The 21,014-nt window shown below is 39.9% G+C and overlaps 1 protein-coding gene across 42 annotated transcripts in view; it reads right to left on the bottom strand.

Moving 5' to 3' along the window:
- The window catches only part of LOC144246077 (uncharacterized), a 220,947-nt gene that overhangs the window by 82,674 nt on the left and 117,259 nt on the right, over positions 1–21,014 (bottom strand). For 11 of the 42 annotated variants that reach the window (XM_085576328.1, XM_085576333.1, XM_085576329.1 and 8 more), the window contains 2 exons: positions 15,123–15,216; positions 14,398–14,534 (listed from right to left, as the gene is read on the bottom strand). In XM_085576328.1, the coding sequence (XP_085432454.1) occupies positions 14,398–14,534; positions 15,123–15,210 (225 nt within the window). In that variant the 5' untranslated portion in view covers positions 15,211–15,216. Of the gene's footprint in view, position 1; positions 5,683–12,171; positions 12,249–12,290; positions 12,339–14,305; positions 14,535–15,122; positions 15,217–17,504; position 21,014 lie in introns of those variants that run through there. The other 31 variants (XM_085576322.1, XM_085576323.1, XM_085576344.1 and 28 more) reach the window with 12 other exon arrangements.

The raw sequence follows: 21,014 nt of genomic DNA, 5'->3' as shown, positions 1-21,014 counted from the left end.
GCTGCTTGTGCTTGTTTGGAAAAAGTCTTAAGCTTAGATCAGCAAGAAAATCTTTCCTTACTGCATTGCTTCATGCCTGCCTGGGACAAGGTCCTGGTTTTTTCTGTGCTCAGGATGTCTGTTTGAGGTGTGACTCCTAAGTCCCTGCAGACTTTTGCGAACATACTCTGACAGACTGTACTATGCACAGTTTCTTCATTCAGTTGTCTCTTAAGATGAGATTCTCTTTTTGATAGACACAAAAGTCTACATTTACACAAATGCATAGTATACACGGCCAAAAGAGAAAGGATGAAAGTATTAGTCAATCATTATTAATAACAACCTTTGTTTTAATACTACAAATATTTGGAAGCATTTCTTTGTGCATACCTTTCTGGAAGTCCACAGCCTATTTCCCAATCAAAGACAACAAGTTGCCCATGCAACAGCAATAAAGCTGTAACACTGCCTTCGGCTGTAACTAGCAATCTGTCCATACCCAATACTTCATTGAAAAAGAAAAGGTGCAGGCCCTAAATCTGGATGAATTGACTGGCAAAGGGCCATGTACCTAAAGTTCAGCTAACTTTTTTCTTGGCAAATGCATTTAAATCCTCTAATGGAGATTTATGTCATTTTGTCTGGGTGGCTTTCCCACAGAGGCTTCAGAAATTAATCATGCTTCCTCCCCAATCATGGAATCATCCTCAAGTTAGCATGAAATTACCTTTCAATTTTACCTCATCTTTTCCACCTGTCTCTCTTCTCCAAAATACCTGTATTGGGTGAAAACATCACATACTATACTTTTACTGTATTTTACACTTACCGAAAATTGTATCTGTGATAGTTAGCAAGATTCTGTAAATGATTATAACTGCAACATCTTCAACATTTTAAAAATTGTTTTACAGACTTGGCTGCTGTTTGATCAGACTCACAGATACCTGCAAATTCAATATCTTTAGAGATATTTTCTTATTTTGCAATGTCAAAGAGCTCCAGATTTGGAATTCATTTAGAGACCAACAATAAACTCCCCCCTTATTTATTATTTTTTTCTGTGTTTCATGTTTCATTAGAAGATGTGAAGCACCTTGACAAACAGGAACAGAAAAATAAAATATGGAAGCAGGAATCTTTATAAAGATGTTAGTTTAATGTATGTAAAATGAAAGATATCATATAAAACCTATTAATTAAAATATTCCCAAACTAAACCAAAGTTAACTGCAGTATTTCCAGCCTACTTTTTACAATATCTGTTTCATAACTAATTATCTCACAATTACTATTATTTTTCCTTGATGAACTCAGTGCTGCCTCTTCCTAATGAAAGTGCTGCAAGGTAATACAGCAGTTAGATGACAATGCAAATAGGACCCATTCAATTTGCACAAAAAAAGGTTGCAAGGAGCAATTAGCACTTCATTAATATGATATAAAATGCTAATTTGCCATATATCCCAAGTGACTCAAAACTCCTTTCCATCCATATGTGCAAATAATAGTTAATATGATGCAGTGAGTGTGAACCAGGTTCATGGTGCATTAGCTAGAATCCCTGTGTCAGTTTTCAGTATAATAGCTATTAGTTAATATGAACAGTAGCTCACATTTAACCTATGACAGCAGTGTTAAATGATAAAAGGATGTGTTGGCAGCAATATATAGTAATTCCACCGCTGTAAAGTTCTCCCTTCCTCGCTATCCAGCATGAAGCATTAGAAACTGACTTCTAATCTAATTTATAAAGCAGATTGAAATGAAGTGCTGGTAGCATTCAGCTTGGCTGCTCAGCATTTTGAGAAGCAAGATCATTCCTGGTGAATTGCACAGCTCAGGCATTCAAGCACTCACTGGCGGCTTCTAATGATCAAAGTATTTGACTTAAATAATTGATTTATTTATACCAGTAAAGAAGCTCCAGGGGGTTGTGAATATTATGAGATATAATCACACCACTAGGGAATTAGAGACACTCAGATGTGCCTTGTGCTTGCTAATGCCCTACGGGTGTGATTAGGATATCAGACATCAAAGGAATTTGCTCTAAATTTTTTCATATAATAAATTAATAAAAATAATTTATTTAAATAATTCCATTGATTTAACGAGACAGATCTGATGCAAGATAGTGTATGCAGAGAACTACAATGAAGTGTGTTGATCTAGGACACCACAGAAGCCCTGACCATCTCCAGTTAACACCCAAGCACCAGCAGGATCCTCTGGCTAGGGGGTCCCTTATCATCACCTCAAAGCTTACTGTCTGCAGTGAGCATTCCCAGATATTTCAGTCAGCCTGCATTGTCTGAGATGGAGTAAAATGGTGCTCTCCAACAAATCCTTTCAAGAAGGGAAATGCTGATTAACAGTGACACACAAGGCAGTAGAGCATTCTGACACAGACAGGCCAAGCATGGCTGCAATATCTCATGGAGAGGCCCAGGCTCTTCTGGCCAGATTGTGTATTAAAATATTTTAACATCTATCTTAATGGCTTATATGGTTGGACCATTGCAGACTACATGGATTTCACAGTCTTTAATGCACTTCTTACCCCAGCATAAAAAAAAAAAAAAAACAAAAAACACATTAGAAACATTATAGAAGTGTTCTTCTGTCTGTTATAAGAAATTGAGTTACCCAGAGACCAAATAACCTGCTCAAGGGCACACTGACAGTCTGGGAAGACCACAGGATTAAACCTGTGCTGGCTTTCTGCAATATGCTTTAGAAAATTTCAGAAATACACCAGGTTTTCCACAATGATATTAAAGCAACAGGCAATTAACATCATGTTATCTTTAACCTAGTGTGTTGTAAGAAAAGTATTTAGATGTTCCACATTCAGAAGTACAATCTTGTCTTTATCCTAGGACACACAGGGACACATTTATGGCAGTACTAGGAAAAACAAAGGCATCTTTTTAGAGAAGAGTTGTAGAAAAATGCTGTAGATCCTTTCAGAGCCATAGAAAAGCATGAAGACAGAAAGCAAAATTTGGGGGAAATTTTTGCCTTGGACAAACTAGTACTCCAGGTGCAAAATACAATTGCTGTCCTTGGGTTGCAGAAAAAATGAGTGAATAAGACTCCTTGAACCGATGTCCTAATTTCCCTGGGGTCAGGCCTAGTCTGTTTTATACAGCTTTAGTGCCCTCCTAAGATGTTGCAACAGAACTTCAGACCTGCAATGTTGTTTAAACAAGCCATGCAAGTTCTAAGTGAAGAAACCAACCACAATTATAAATTACTGCAAAAGCAACACCTCTATCACTAAAATTAGAAAAGGAGAGGCATCAAGAGATTTGTTCATGCCTATGGGAAAAGCCTGAGACTGTGTTTGACTTCCAACACTAAAGCTTCATTCCCATCTTTGTATATGTGTTCTGATTTAGGAACAACAAGCATTGTATGTGCTGGCTAGGCCCACTATCAACTTATGCCACAGAAAGAGATACCCTTGGGCACATCATAGATCAGACATCCATCAAGTGCTTGCATTGCAAGGATTACATCTGAAATCAACTCCAAATGCACACAAAATTCAGTGTCTCTCTCTCGGTGAGTTCAAAAGAAATTCTCCTGTCTTGGAATTTCAGGATTTAAACTGAGCCCAGAGTCATGCAGTCCACTGAAAGTGCTACATGCCTCATGCTGTGTTGAAAACAAATGTACACATTTTTCTATGTTTATAACCCTTTTCCTTTCTTTACCTCATTTTTCCAACATGTACATAATAAGTATAGCCTGTCTTACAGATGTTGCTCCATTGAAGTGCACAAGATGACTTTTTTAATTCCCAGCACTAAGGATCCATCATGGTGGACTGGTTGGGCTGTGGCAGAACTTCAGCAAGGGTGCAGACCCCACATTTAGGTAGGGCTTAATCTGCCTGTATGGTCTTGTAATATGATGTGTATTTGCTTTGCTCTGCTTATGATTCTCATCTGCCTGGGCTCTCCCATTTACCTTGTGGAACTGAGTTAAATACAATTACCACAAGGAACAATGAAAACTCAGAAAAAGTTTTTCTATCTAGGCCCACCTTCAAAAAAATACAAAATATCTGTAAATCCCTGACATATCTATCATCATTAGTGATAGTCATGTCACCAACTTTGACCCCAATATCAAATTTGTGTGACTGCCAACTATAGCTCCAACAGCTACTGATCTGAGTCCTGTGTTGACTGCGAAGTCTCAGATGCGATCCCAGTTGAGATTATAATACAGTTTAATAATTGTGATTCTCGTGATATTCCAGTATGCATCCCACAGCATGGCTGCCTTTTAGTTAAGACTGAAAATACTAACAGTCTACCCTTGAAGCAGACTGTCAAGTTTATACGCAGCCAGCAGAGATCAAGGATTATTAACATCGACTCTCAGAACTGAGGTTTCTTTGAACAGTGTCTGTTTTGTTATCTGTATCATCCATGACCTGTGTGTTATTCTCAAGGATAACAACAGCTACACCACCTTGAGCAAAACAACTCCTTAGGAGACCAAAGTGAATCACTGAGAGAGCTCGCAACAGAAAGCAGACCAAATGTCTCAGCAGTGAAAATACCTATTCATGACTGGAGACAGAACTTGAGAGCCAAGGAACAAAACAGTATTAAAAGCTGAAGCTTATCAATATACTAGAATTTTCCATGTTTACTTATAATTGAAAATATTATTTATATGTATACAGGTTAAAAATCCTCTCTGTGTACAACAATGTTCTTTGCTTTAGCTCCAGTTAGTGGACAAAACTCAAAACAAACATCAGCAGAACAATCTCCAACACAGCAGAGATTGTACCAGAGTCTACAATTAACATAACAACATAACGAGAGCAGGCTGACCAGCCAGCCATGACTGAAGTCAGAAGCAGGAAGGTAACTGCATGCCAATACAGCTGTATGGACCATAGGACAAAACGGATTCAACAGGGGCTTTCCTGAGCAGGATCTGTCCTTAAAGGCTCAGCTGTACTAAATCAAGAATACTGTTAACTAACATATGGCTCTTTGCACAAGCTAAGTCTCAAACTTGCCTCCATCCTCATCCTCTTTTGCAGGAATTTAGTCTGAAGGTAACAGAAAATTAATTGCTCTGCCAAGTCATATCCAAGTGGAAGATACAAAGTAAAATTTAGTCAGAAAAGGAATACATTAGGGCATAAGAAACCAAACATGGACTCAGCAATAGGAGTGGGCTTTGTAGCTTAAAAGCAGGGGGCAGCTGCTCCTTGGTGAAGCTTTCCCTTCTGCAGAAAGCCATTCTTCCTTAGACTCTCACACTGCATAAATTCAGTTAGAAAACTCTCTCCTTCATCCCAGTGGTTGTGTCCCAGGCATTGTGAAATATTAGTGCTGTCAGCATTTGCAGCTGTAGGAAGTCAGATATAAGCCCTACTGCCACAGTATGGCGCTGGCAGTGGAGCCTGGTAGCCCTATCACCAGCTAGGGCATTCAGCACACAAAAAAAAACCCAGTTAAATAAACCACAGACTTGGTGATCAACAAAAGACCTGCCTGCTCATTCTGCCTAGAAAGGAAATTCCCTCCTTTTGAGTCGGCTGTTACAGTGCCACTCTTCTCTGAAAAACACTTGATGACATCTTCCACCCAAACCAACAAAGCTTCTCAGCAGGAGTTTCAGATCTGGGAGTTAAGGTAGATGACTGAATCCACACTAGCTCCCCTGCAATAGAGAAAAGGATTTTTAGGGGCACTTAATCACTCAGCAACTCTGAGGACAAGCCATGTGACAGATGTAAGGGCAAACATGAGACACTGCAGCTCAAAATTATCTCTCTGGGTACTGACTTCCTGGACACCCTCTATTCATGGAAGGAGTCATCCTACCTTGTATGGCTGCCTGCTCTGTATTCCTCCTTCCCATTTCAGGGCCAGTAGGGCCTTCATTCTGAGGTTTGCAAATTGAATAAACAAAATGTTTTTCATTGCGAGGCCACATTCAGTCCTTGGTGTATGTTTGTAATGATATAGCCAAAACTATCCAGGGAGGAACCCAATGACATGCTTTCACATGAGAGAGAAAGAACATTACTTATCTTTGCAGACCTTTATATTGCTCCTGATAAAATCAATAGGAAATTTGTCTTTGGTTTCAAAGAAAATAGAACGCTACACTATAAATTTAAAATTGAGTTTTCAAGGTGTTAGGGTTTTTAAACTCCTGCCTTTTTCAATAAACTTGCAAAATGAGACAAGCTTCTTTGCCACAAGTAAAAAAAAAAAAAAAAAAAAAAAAAACACAGAACTCATTAGTCTATAGTAGCCATTGTACATCACAGAAGCACTGTTTCTTAAAGGGAATCCCCCTTCCAATGAAGAACTGCAATGCTTTCTAGTAAAATGTCCAAATCTAACTCCTCATTATTTCAAGTTCCCCAGCCCGTGGCCAGCCTGACAGATTTGGAGTGTGTGAAAGGAGGAATATAATGAGTATACATTAATGTTACACACTTTCCACAGTTCTTGTTCTGGTGTGACCAGATTTATGTATGGAGTAGTTTGAGTATAATTCATCATGATTATACATAGCATTGACTTCAACATTTCTGCAGGTAGCACCGTCTCCAAACTCTCTTAGCCACGGCTGTATAAAGGAAGCGAGATGTGACACAGTGTTCATTTGTTTTGGTGGCAAGACTCAATTAAAACAACATAACAGAGTCTAAAAAAATACTAATCTCTGAAAAAATGTGCAAGTGAGTTAAGTAAAACCTTCAAATATTACCTTGTTCATGACAAGTTGTGTGGTCTGACAGCTTGTCCCAAGGGAGTGAGAGGTCTTATGAAAAGCCCTGCTACAAAAGGACTGGCTGTTAAGGCAAATCCCCACCACTCAGAGCTCTGAGGAGGGTGAAGCCCAGCTATTGATGCCCAAACATAGAGAAGACATTGTGAAGGAAATATGGGAGATGAGAATGACAGTAGAGGAAACAAAGTAGGGACTGCCTCCCACAAAGGGGAACAACAAACCTGTAAAAATAAGGAAGAGCTTTTTCACTAGACAGATTTTTAAGGAAGGAGGACATATCCCATGACTTTCAAAATGTTACCTGGGCTATTAATGATCTCCATGCTAGCACAGCTTGAGGCGTTGGGGGAGACAAGAGGGCAGGTTATTTAAAGTAAAATGGAAACACAAAGAGGGCTCTTTTCAAGTAAAAATCAATTCAATAGGTGCTATCTTCAGAGAAGAAAAAAAAATAATAATGTAACCTCAAGTATTACTAACTTCCCATTTTCATCCAAAGTTCTGCAATAGCCAGTGTTGTTCCCAGAGCATCAGGGTCCTCAGGCCTTGTCACCAGAGCTCTCATTTCCCAGAGAATTGCAGTTCAATGACACCATGTTCTAAAGCCTTTTTTTCCCCACCCACAAACTATAGCCATGAATATAATGAAAACTGTTTGAAATAGTCATTTTAGACAGTTTCAGTTGAGAGTAGGTGAGAGAGAGGAAGAGCCATGTAAGGAAATTTGAGTCTCTGAAGCTGAGAGTAACTTCACAGAACCAGGATTGTTGAAGGGAAGCAAAGCTCTCTTGTTGTTTTACACTGTCCAGAGCCATAAATGGATTATAATTGAAAACAATAATAATAATTTACAGTTAGAGAGTGCTTTTAATCAAAGAATTTGGAAGTGATTTGATATATTTGCCTTTCTCATATGTCACTACACCTTTCTTTGTAATTACTCCTATAGCTGTTTCATGGCATACTGTACAGGAGTCCTGAAAACCAAAATGCTATGCCCCATAATGCAGAGCAGCTAACAGGACCACAAAATCCCTCCTCCCAAGCTCCAGGTCTCACCAAAATCCCTAAGACATCTATACAGAGAATGCTGGTAAAATATGACTATTATGACTAAAGACAAAAGAAAACATTGAAGAGAAATTCAACACTAAAGAAAGACAGAGACTTTCCTTATTAAGTACTCCAATGTTGCATTTCTAAGTCTCTTGTTCTTCTCCTAAGTTCTAACACTTGAGCAGTGAGAGAACAAATTATGAAAGAATATAGCCCATCTGTGAGGTTGGATTTACTGCCTCAAAACTTTTGCCTCCAAGAACCTTCTCACATGAAATGAATCCATTAAGGGAGAGGAGTCCATTTCCAGAATCCATTGTTCACAGTGAATTGACTAACATGGAGGTTGCTCCCACAAAGTAAGAAGAGTATTCAGCTGTGGAAGCATAATTGAAAGACATCTGTGCAGTTCTTGTAGTTCTTGAAAAGAAGATGTGGCCTGGAAGACCCAGGACAGCCCATTAGCAGCCTGGTTTTCTCATGACATGAACTTTCTTGCATACCCCATGGCAGTTTCCACTAAGAGCAGTATTGCATTTGTTTAAATTTGCATTAAGAACAGAAATACTTTGTTTCTTAGAAGGCAAAAACCTCCCAGCAATTACTAGATGAGCATCTCTGCTTTCATTTTAAAAAATAAAAGGAGCTGTCTCTGTTGTGTGTCAAGAGCTGCAGGGTCTACACGGAGCTTGCGACACCCAATCTACCAAAGAGGCTGAAGGCAGCTCACAGGCCTAAGACAATGCCAGCAGGGCACTCACAGAGAGGTGACAACAGAACAGCCACATGGCCCTGCAATATCTCAGACAGCTCTGCCCTGAGATTCTGGTGGTCTCCAGAGAGTCTGTGAGAAGGAATGCAGTGGCAACAAGCATTATTCCTTACTTTTCCCATATTCTACAGCTCCTGTCTGGGGCTGGTAATGCTGTAGTTCATCTCTTTGAATACAATGAAACAGAGTAAAATATCATCAGTAATGGATAAAACGGTCAAAAATAGCATAAATAATGGATAAAACAGTTCACCTCCAAATCTCCCAGCAAGCTGCACAGCACTGAACACGATGACATCCTTCTCACTCACAGAACAGCCCTTTGCCTTGAGACACTGAGACAAAGTAGAACAGGATGTACCATGCATTGTTTTAACAAATTCAAAGTTTCTTTTGGAAGGTCATCTCCTGTGCTGGCAATTCTGTGCTCAGGAACCGACAGCAACAAAAAACACACAGCCCAACTGAAGTGATGCTGGATGGGCCTTTGCATTGTGAAAATTACAAATTTGCAGCACACTGCTGCTTAGAAACTGCATCCACAGGCCCCACAGCACTGTGGGCACCCTGTGAACTCTAATAAATGTGGCAGAACAGATCAACTACAAAACCTATGACAAATTATTTCTTGTAGAGGCACCATATACTTGTATCAAAAATGGGTGTGCTGCTTTTGAACAAATCATATGGAGAGAGCAGTGTTTGCTTGCAAAGGCCTCACACACCAAAATGACACTGACATCTCCACAGAACTACCTCAGCTGACTATACAGCAAGCACCTCTGTTGATGCTGGTACAAGAAAACTACAATAAGGTAGGGAGAGATGGGGAATCCCAGATTCTCTTTCCCCACCTCCCAGTTGCTACTTGATTACTATTTTCATCTCAAAATCCCAGAGAAAGAGCTGGGGATTTAAAACATATTATCAACATTATAGCAACATTTGTGGAACTTGGATGTAAATAGAAAAGTGGTCAGAGGGAAGACTTTGGCAGAGTTACTTGAAACTCGGTCTGTGTGCACTGCTGGAATGCTTAGTGCTTCTCCAACAAAGTTCCAGTTTAGTTTTACAAGCATGGCAGCCTTTGCACATTAGCGCATGTTATGTGAAACATCACCCCGCTTTCCCAAAATAGCAGCTCTAATGAGTTTCATGGTGGCTGTCCTGCTGCTCAGCTGTGGGTTTATGAGCAATACAAGGAACCAATAAGGTGCCTGTGCCCGTGCACTGGACCAGGCAGGGACACTGCAGAACGGCTTCTGCCCACACAGGCACTGTGTGCTGGCTGATGAACAGGGAGACACAAATACAGCCACACTACAGTTCATTAATAAGTTCAGATGAAGTAGTAACAACCTTTTGAAATTGTTCTACAAAGTCTATCAAAAATGTAGTAGTCTGGATGCATCTTTTCTTTGGAAAACAAGCTAAAACTCACTGGTACAGATGACAAAGGTTAAGCCTCTCTCCTCCAGCAGACATACAAGAGACAGAAGGAAAGAGACAAAAGGATAGAATGCTTTCCATGCTCTCCTTTCTTCCACTATATGCACACAAGCCCCTCCAAAATCCAGCAGTAAGCCTAGGCTCCACCTGAGGGCATCATCTTGACACAAGGACACACATTAGGTTTACATGCAGTACTCAACCTCTAAATGGGAATATTAATACTTATCTTCTATTCTTTAAGGCTTCCGTAACAGGGCACAGGGCTGGGCAAAGCAATATGGCTCATCAGGAGATATCAATCATAGGTACAACTTCAAGAGCCTAAAGATAAATTTCTCTGGCAAGGTGGATCACATGGATTCTATGGAAGTATGAAAAGCAGTCAACATACTGTAATCCCAACTCTTAACATATGATCAGACACATACTATTCTTCTATTCAAAACATCACTATTTTGCCACATGACAAGAAATACACACACAACCAGAGAGAGAAGTGGAATGACAAAAAGGTCACCTTGGTCCATGACCAGGGAGAAGGCACATGGCCATAGCCTGTAACACAAATAAGAGAGATCCTGATAACTGTGACTACAGCAGAAAGATTCCAAGCACACAGCTGTAAATCCAAGAGTCTTTATACCATAGAGTCCAACATACTGCCATCATAGAAGTAAAGAGTTTTTCACATATGACAATCATACAAGAAGGAGTGCCCCATCAAAATACCCAGGCAGCCTGCAAATCACTCCCTGCCCACAGCTGCAGTGCTGTTGAAGGGGCAGGTTACTGGCCTTGAGCTGGATATGACTGGCAAGAGGTTAAACTGGGCAAACATACCATAGTGGGACAAGTTATGTATAGCTTTTAAGATCTCCCCACCACCCAAAGAAGCTCAGGAAGGTGAACTGCTATGTTCCCATCAATTTCCCCCTACAAGATCTATTTCCCAGGAGGTGGGAACTAGGGCTAGTTACTATAATCATGTCCCAGTTCATAAGATCTTGCCCTCCTTTCTGAGAGTGCATTTACCCTGGTATGCATTTGCTCAGCCTCTCGCTATCACACATACAATTAAGATCAGCTTCTAAAAGTTCTACCTGTAATTGGAGCCAGCTGCAACCTTTCTGACACATACTAATTGCCAGTAATGATTTAAGTGCAGTCAATTCACATGCTGCAATTGTTTTAAATAAAGGAATCTCTCGTACCTTTTCCCTGAGAAAAATCTGTTAATCTTTGCTGCTGACTTATCAAATCCTCCAGTCACCTGTTTGCCATCATTTTCATGAGCTGATAACGTGTTTATTAAAGCCATAATATGCAGGTGGAAGCATAAAGGTCTCATTTGGTGGAGTATGAATTCTGTCTCATAAATCTGTATGGAAAAGCTTTGTTTCACCCTTCAGCTATGCCTCAGAAAAGAATAGGCTCCAAAATAGTATCTTTTATTCTTTTCAATTGAAATATTAGTTCTTTTAAGCTTAGTACATATCTCAAAATACCATTTAGATGTGTATGACAGGTTGGTTTTTGTTAAGCTCCAGATATCATCACTGCCTATGATAAATCTATCTAGCCTTAGTTAATTTCCATTTAATTGTATTATCTTTTTAATTATTTTTCATATATAAAAGCAAGTTCTACGAAATAATAGAATGTCATGTGGATTCTACAAGGTTGGTTTAAGAGTTCTTCCCACAAACTATTTTACTTTCCTGCAGAAGACCTGACCTGAGATATTGCAGACAACACTCTTCTGGCAGAATTAAACCACTATCTCTTCAGAAGTTTTGATTTCCTTTCTGCAATGTTTGGGGGTTGTGGCTGGGAGTAGAAGTGTCTGATTATTTTTTAAGGCATGCCAGGGAAATTACTACAGTCTGTTTACTGGGTTTATCAGTCTACTTTTTCCACCACTGGGTTACTCAGAATGGACAGCCAGATAGGAAATGGATGTTCTGCTGCAGCTGAATTCACTGGATCTTTGTCTGGTTTATGTGTGTGTGTTGTACTGAATGCACTTAGCTCTTGGGGCAGCATTCACTAAAACCCCAGCTTTAAATGGGGTCTAACCCAAGTGTCTGCCATCTCTAGAAAGACGTTCATAACCCTTGCCTCACCTGTGAGATTCTGCAGGAGAAAAACATGTATGGACCAGAACTGAAGTGAGGATGTTCTGCCAAATATTTTTAGCCATCTAAAAGAGAAGAGAAATAAGTAAAAAGAGAAAAGTACTTACTGGCCACTCAAGGAATCAAGGCAGGCTTTTTCATGTGAAAAAACAAGCCTGGATCAAAATAGAAAATGTATAAGAAAGGAAAGAAAGTTGTAAACAAGAAGTAAAACCTAAATTATGTTTGAGACAACCTTTCCAAGTATAAGAGGAATTTAATCTGAGTTAGGATTCTTTGAATTGACTCTTGAAAATATAAAATAGGGATCTAATCTAGGACAGTATGTGGTTTACTATAAAACAAATCTAGCATATAATAATTTCCTTCCACAATTCCCATGACTTGTGGCACAGACCCAAACCCTCTTCCATGATTCACGTCCAAACCTCTCAGGAGAGATGTGATGGCCAGATTGTTAGTTTTAGTGTATGAGTAGTTTGGGTGAAATGACAAATGCTAGCACTCAGTCATACTGTGGAGAAGCAATGACCACAGCTATGAGCAAAGGGCAGAGCTCCACTGGTGGTTTATTATTAGCATCTTGAATACGCATAAAAACGTGGGGTTTTTTTAAGGTAAATAACATTTTCCTACCTAACTGGCCAGTCCTCAGGGACAATTTGTTAGTCATTCCACAGAATGAGCCAATTCTCTTTTCCAGAGAGGAGAACAGAATGTCTCAGCAGATCCAGTAGTCTACCGAGCTGATGTTCCGAGGCGCCTTACAACTCCTGAAGTCTGCTTCTATGCCCAGTAATCTCCTGAATCTGCATTTTACACAAACTCTGAGCCAGTGCTGACCATGCCCAGACTAACACCTCCTGGAATAGTCTTCCCTACTGCTGAAAACCTTGCCAGAGTAAATAATGTACCAGTTTGCTGATGCAGCCTATTCCAGAACTCCTCCTAGCTTTAACCTTTCCAAATAGTCCTTAAATGCAAAATACAGTTAATCTATGCCTCTGACTCATCAGATTATTCATTCCAAATTTTATGTTTGTTGTCAATTACCCCCTTTTTCTTCTTGTTTGCAGATTAATCACAGATCAATCCATCAAAACATGCAGAGAAACAAGTCCTAGCCTCATGGTCTTTGCTCACAACTCACTGCTCCTGATATAAGAATGATCATTTCTACCACATATTGTTTCCTCCTTGTCCCTGACTACCTGGTTGAAATTCTTGAGTTGAGGAGAATACTGACAAGCATCAAATAATGTATGCACACAGCATTGCAGAAAAATAAAAAGGCATTTTTACTAAAATTTGTGAGCATTCCAGATTCACCTGTTTTTCTAAAAATACCTCTTAGATATCCCAGTATTAGCAAATGAAAAAGAACTGGAGAATATAAAGAAAATAAATGAAGAAATAAACAGAAAAAAACCTTGCAACCTTTGACTGTAAAAGCTATCATTGGAGAGATCATATTATGCAGTTAGTTCTATATAACCACCTCACCTAAAACTTGTGGCAGTTAGAGATAATTCAGCAGAGGAAAGCAGAATGGCAGAGGTCTCCCTCAAAGGGCCAGCAACATCCTTTTTTTTTTCTCAGAGCAGTTCCTACTTCATGTGTGGTGTTCCACATGCTCATTGGACCACAAGCTCTAAGTAGGAGTACTAAGCCAGTTATTCCTGTTTTTGAAGGGGAAGTGAAGGGAGAGATAGGAGATGGAAAAAATGGTGGTGACTTCTGGAGAAGCAGAATTTGAAGATCAAGATTTCCCAACTGAGATTAGAAGAAAAGACAGCTGAAAGAAGAACTATGTCTCCTTGGATATTTTCCAACACTTCCCAAAATGTATCTAAACAGGACCAGTCTTATCAGATAGAAGCACTGAGAGATGTATGTGTGCCAGCTGACAACCATGTGAGCAAAGGAGGGCGAGGGACTGGCAACATGAAAGCTCAGGCTACTGCAGAGCAGGGGAAAGCATATGCTGCAATTTCCCAGGCTTCCCCTTAAGCATGGAGAAAGGAGAGGAATACCACAGAAATAAAGCAGGCCATGCCTGAACCCCTGGGTGATAAACACTTAAAGACAGGGTAGAAAATAATTGCTTAGAGCCATTACAAACCTAGCAGTGCAGAGTTCAGCCTGGGCCAAGGCACTCCAGCCTAGTTTGCCAAACTTGGAAGTGGCTCCATACAAACCTAAGCAGCCTCTTACTTTCCTATCTGATGGGCTCTTAATGCAGTTCCTCCATCTCCCACGTGTGAAGAGTTGTAATGTTATGTTCTTACTTGCTATAGGATACCAGAGCTGTAATAGCAGTAGAAAGGCTGGAGAGAAATCAGGACAAGAACCTAGGATTAAAGAAAAATGTATTAGTTGTCATTAATAAAAAAACCCTAAACAGAGTTGCAGGTTTCTGTATTTATCATGTGAATTTCTCTTGAAAACAAACAAGCCCTAGTCCCCTGAGGACTTTTCTAACAGTCACTGAAGATATCTAATGAGGCAATATTTAAGAGACCTAATTATAAGAAAAAATAAACCTTGATAACCATCTTATCCCATGTACAGCTCAAATATGACTCAGAGTTTATTTTAATAATCCTCTCAGGTTAACACAACACAGTCCAAGCTACACTGTAGCAATGCAGCTGAGAGATCATGAAGAGGAGCTAGGAAGTCACCCACAAAAGGATGCCTGACCAAACAGAGGTGAAAGACCAGAGATGTGATATGGAGGGCTGCAAATAGCAGCCTTGAGAAAGCAGTGCTTTGCATTGCAAACTCATATCATTATATCAATTTTGGCCACTTTACTCTGATCACCTGTGTCAACAAGGCATTTCCTCTGTTCTGTACCTTGAGCCACATTGCTGCACCTGCCCTTGAGGGAGGAGTTATTGGATTAACCCAGCTTCCTCTTATCTGTGTTTACTCACCAAAATTACTGTGCAGAGAAAACTCCCTGAATCGTCCTGGAGCTGGAGTTTCACTCATATGCAAAAACTCAGATGTGGCATTAAACATGCAGACCTTAAAAAAAACAAAAAGAAAAAAATTAGAAAAAAAAAAGTTACCTCATTGTGTGTAACCACCACAAGCCAAGCTGGGTGAAGTCACTGGGGATTTTTCTTTCCAGCACACCCACACCACTGGGACTCTTTCAGAGGGACAGACACCTGCAGTGCTGCTGGGCAAAAGCAAACCTTTTTTTCTCCACTTTCCCTGAACGTGGGGAGAAGAAAGTGGGTAACCACCAGAACAGACAAGGAAACAGGTTCAGACATGTTACTTTTGCTGCTTGTGTTGGGCCAACAGGAAAAAAAAAAAAAAGGAGTAATAAGGAATTCTGCTTGCTAACATTAGTGTTGGCTTTGCTCCAAAACCATGACCCTTACAACGTGTCACTATAGGATTGCTGGGCAAGCTGGTAGAGTCACTGAAGCAAGAGAGAGAAATCCCCAGATTTCCTACTGTGTGTAATTCTGCATAGCATGAGCTAACCATAACCCCCCTGAGATAACTCTTGGTTTTAGTCTCAACATGGCCCCAAAAAAAGATACACACACACACACACACACACACAAAAAAAAAAAAAAAAAAAAAAAAAAAAAAAAAAAAAGAACTACACAACATTTATCTTTAAAGGAAGTAAATTCTGATAACCAAAGACAAAAGACTTCAGGAACACTTTGTTACTTAAAGCAGCCTTCTCATCCTGAACTGGGAATAAAATCTCAGAACTGTATTCCCAATTGCTGAGATGGATCAAGATACAGCTCCTAATGGATCTTCCCATTGAACAATCGGCTTCTTCAAGGTGAGCAGAGATGTCAACTGAAGGATAAACAGGAAACTGCTAATGACAACCTAAAAGCTTAGATAAGGAAACAGGTTCCAAAGTACCTTATATTTATCTACCTGGCTTTCACCTGCAGATACTTGTCCCCACTTACTGCCTCCTCTGCAGGCCATTAATGACCCACCATATCACTTACAGAAGACTTCACAGTAAGTCATTTGTGTGAAAGAACTGTAAACTCATATCTACTTGGGAAAAATTGAAAATATTCTCCTTAAAGGCAAAGAGAACCTGTAAATGGTAATTTGCTTCTCTAATAGTATAAGCCTGTACTTAGTCAAAACCTTGCATCTTAAACACAGGAACTCCAAAGATGCTTCTTCGACACATCTGCTGAACCTTTAACATGCTGTTTTCTAAGGAACTGAATTTTTTCACAGCATCCTGAGCTCAGGAAGCTCTCATCATGACATCAGGGCCAATTTAAAATTCAATGAAGATAAAACATACCAATGCAATTGATGCAAGTTTAAGTTGGATCTTGCAGCTTTATAAGCCCTTGTGCCACTTCTGCACACAGACAAGCAAATCCTGGTCAAAAACCAGCCTATACCCACAGCTATGCTAAACTGCAGTTTCAAAAAAATATTCCACCATTTTTGCAAAAGCGAGAAGGAGAATAGGGTATCAGCATACTGAAATATTTTCTTAGCCTATCTTTCTAAGTACTTATAGCAGTGCTTCTGAAGTCCCCTTCTTCTGTCAAGTGGAAAATTTCTGAGATTCCAGAGGCCCACATGTGACTTGGCTAGAAAAATGCAAGGCCCAACCTTTTAGCACACAGGCCACCCACATGAACAGATCACTCACAGGACCTGGGATAAGAAGTCTGAACTCTCAAATAAATCAAGAGTTTGACCTTGGGTGGGTTTAGCAGAGCTTAGAATCAAATCTAGGGAGTCAAACACACATGAATACTGTGGCCCTTTTCTGCTACAGCTTCCTGATAGGAGAAGACAATGATCAATGTTGAAGAATATCTCGGTTAACAGGATTGTAGAGTGTTGACAGAGGTATATCAGAATACTAGACATTTTAAGTTGTTGGGAAGAAGAGATGGGGAAACCCAATTTCTCACTAGAGGAAGGCAAACTAGGACAGAAATCAAAAAGAATAATTGACAAATAGTGCTGTCAAATACAACCTGCTAAGCTGAGAAGACCTCCATACTTACAACACAGAATGCATCTAAGGTGTTGTGGTAACTTGGTCCCACATAATTTTCTGGTTGTTTGTGAGTTTACATAGCTGCAAGACAATCATTTTCCCCAAAAAATCATTCACCAAGGAGGTTTCTAGTGATTCATTTGACTTCTAAAATAAACACTATCACAGCTGATTATAAGCACTTACCCATGCTGTAACTGCTGTCATGTTCAGATACACAGGAGTATAACACTACCTTCAATAACAATACCAGAAAAATGACATTCATTTTCTAAGTCAAGCAAGGTCTTACTTTCAGCTTGAGGGCATTCAGCTGTCTGCCTGTAATAAGGGAACTTTTCAATGTCATCTCCAGGCAAGCCCAATGTTCAGGAAAAGTTCTACAAATCAAAGCACAGACCATATGATTTTGATGACAACCCGCTCACCCAAAGAGAAAAGTGCAGGATGCATGCAATCCCTTGCCTCTCCCCAGTCAAACCAATACCTTTATTTCCCCTGCAATGGTTTATATACTGAAAAGAAAAATAACAATGGCTATTAACCATCTGCTTCTCACCCCATTACAGCTAAAATGTGGTCAACTGAATAATTTACTTCTTTTTGCTCTGCCTGGGAGATAAGACTGATGGGAAGGAAAATTATATTCCCAGCTCCTAGCACAGGAACAAATAAGGGACCTTCAGCAAATAGGAGAGAGATGAGAGAGAGAGATAAGGAGGCCCCTATTTTCTGGTAGAGATGGAAGAGGGGATACGCTGAGCACAAGAAGGCAAACCTGCAACCAGCAGAAATGTTTGAAGAAGCAGTAGATGGGAGAAGAGCCTGGAGAGACCCCCCCTCCAGGGGAAAAATGGTGCAGGGAGGTCTCAGTGCCATATTCAGGGCTACAGAAGACACATCACATGGTGATTTTCAATATTATTACAATTTTCTGGAACTAGTTAACAGGATCCCCCTGCCAGCCTGAGAAGTTTTTATGAAACAGATTTGGTGAAGGGGGTTGAAATAAATTCACGGGAGATGCTGGACTTCCTCTGAGTCATGAAGAGTGCTGGAGAGGCAAACAGAAATGGGTTAGGCAAAGGCACAAGCTGACTGTCACACCTGGGGACAGACAAGGAACATGGTGTTGGCCTGCACGTACACTGGGGGCTGGTGCCTGCTGGTAAAGAGGCAGCATTTTTACCCCAGGGTAAAGATTTTTTCATATGCAGACATAATTTACTTTTCATTTCTGCACAGGGCCATGTTTCACCATGTAATTTTCTTGCAAACAGTTAAGAGGAAATTAACACAACACAAATTAAAATTTTAACCAAAATCACTCTGGAGGAATAACCCATCTTCTTCTTCTAATTAAAATAAACCTTATTGTTCAGCATTTATAAAAAGAATTAAAAGTCAACACACAGGTGAAAACTCTTTCATGCATATATAACTCATTATTCTGCTCATGTGCCAGTATCACAACATACCAAATAAATACATATTAAACTTTTCACAAGCATTAATTATTGAGAAGAAAGCTAAATTCTTGTATGAGTATTATTTAAATGTTATCAGAAACTTCCATACTAAACTCACTGGAGATCAGTTTCATGCTCCTTGCATCCCTCAGTACATATTCTGGGCAATAACTGTAAGCAATTTAGGGTAGGGATGGCCCTTCCTTGTTTAAGAAATGGTCAGTATCATATATAATTTCACTCCTACTTCATTGTAAACAATGATCAGTGACAATTAATAGCAGTCTTAGTGGTTTATAAATCTTTTTAAAAAGATTTTAGAGAGAGGTGTTTTAATTAAAGAAATCTTGGCCTCTCTATAGAAATATAGCATAGGAATTGGGTTGTTTTTTATGTGCCTCCTTCACCCAGGCAAGATAGAACAGGCTGGTCAAGTTTTCTCTGACCTTCTTCCACTCTCTCCAGCCCCAGCAAAATGATTTTTCCCACTGAGAAATGTCAGCAGATGGATACAACTGGTGGATGCTCTTCTATTACGGAACTCTACAAGTTTGCTCACCCGCACACAGCAGTCAGAAACACGTGGTGTGCCTGCGTTAAGCATTTTGTACTCAGTGGTATATAAGCTCTGAGCTTCTACCTCTGGCATTTCCCACCAGGATAACAGAATACATCTGCAGGCACATCCTGGCCAAGATCCAACATCTCACATCTGCCCTGCACCACCATTTCAGGTGCCTCTGCCCTTTGCATGATCACATTAGGACTTCAAGAATGTGGGAGACCTTTGCAGCTACATCAGTCTTCAGGAAGCTGGGTCACATATCAGGCAGGAGTTAAACAGGCACATGTGAACATCTAGCTTTGGCTGAGATGCTCCTCTCAACCCTCTCAGAAGACTAAAACTTTCCAGGCTCCCAGCTACACCAACACTGGATGTCTGTGTAGAAATAGTTTTGTAGTCACAACTACTGCAGTGATGATAAACACACAAGAATTTAAAAAAACACCTTCTTATCCATCTCCCAGAGTACTTCAAAGGTCAGAAGTGTTTTTCCACTTGATTAATTGCTTTCTCTATAGGAAAAATTTATGGATTACATAGGTCCTCTGAGTTGGAATATGCAATGACATTATTGGTAACAATGCATTATACAATACAGTAAAAGATGGCCTGGGGTTTCTTCTATTTCAGAGGTTTGGGTCATGCTTCCAACCTTTGTTGTACTGATAGAACGGTTAAAAAATTAGTATCCTAGTGGAAGCCAGGATCCTCATTTTCATTACCTTCATTTTGGGAGCTAGAAAAATGTCAAATATTACAAGAATCAAAATGTGAATCACAAGGGAAAACAACCAATAATCCAAAGGAAGACCAAATCTGCAATGCCACACCAGGCCAACCACTCATGTCCAGCATCCCACTCCTAGCAGAAGCATTTAATCACTGCCTCAGATTTCGGGAAATACAATAACCCCATAATACACCTTACCAATTAAAAAATGCTGTATATGGATAAGGGAAAATCCCTCCTGATCCCTACAGAGACTAGCCAATGTGCTCAAATATGAGATTTAATTAAGCCTGTATTATTACTTCAAATGTTACAACTGTTCATAATGTTTTCTAGGCCCTTTTCAATCCAGCATGGCATTCACATTTACAGCCTCCTGTGGCTCAGAAGTCCACCAGCTCAGCTTCACACTGTGAGGCACCTTCAGTGGATGAATAAAATTTACTGGCCCTTTTGCCCCACTTCTTAAAATAACACTGTGCCAGGCAGAAATTTATAGCTTTTTTGATGATATTGCCCACCTCAGGCAGACACCTCCAAGTCCACGTGGATGTTGGCTGGGTGATAGAGAAGGGAGATTGAGAGGAGGAAAGAAAAAATTGAAAAGGTGCATCAAGACTAGCAGCACCATGTCTTCTCAAGTTTGCCTAGACACCCTGAGTTTGCCTAATGTGCAAAATTAAGATTATATCTATAATGGTACAATTACTAATAAAAAAGAAATTACTTATCATTTCTTCAGCCTCCCTTCTAGAACATCCTCTGCTTTCTGCCTCTGCAATCCCACAAAAATTTACTTTTAACATCTTGAAAGCAGCAGATAAGAGAGAAACAAAACCTCAGGTCCAACTATAAAGAGAAAAGGAAGGAAGGAAGAGGGAAGGCAACAAGTTAATAATTGTTCAGAATCTGAAGTCTACAGTAAAGAGGGAAATAGTTTTGTTCTGTTAAACAAACACCTTACTAATGACAGGGTCTCCTGCCCATTTCCCACAATCCTCTGGATAATTTAAAAAAAAAAAGGATATGTAGGTTCAG

Source organism: Lonchura striata, chromosome 3 (genome assembly GCF_050655825.1).
Source record: "Lonchura striata isolate lonStrDom1 chromosome 3, ASM5065582v1, whole genome shotgun sequence".
NCBI lineage: Eukaryota > Metazoa > Chordata > Aves > Passeriformes > Estrildidae > Lonchura > Lonchura striata.
Note: the sequence above shows the minus strand (reverse complement) of the source record. Positions and strands in the feature narration are given on the sequence as shown.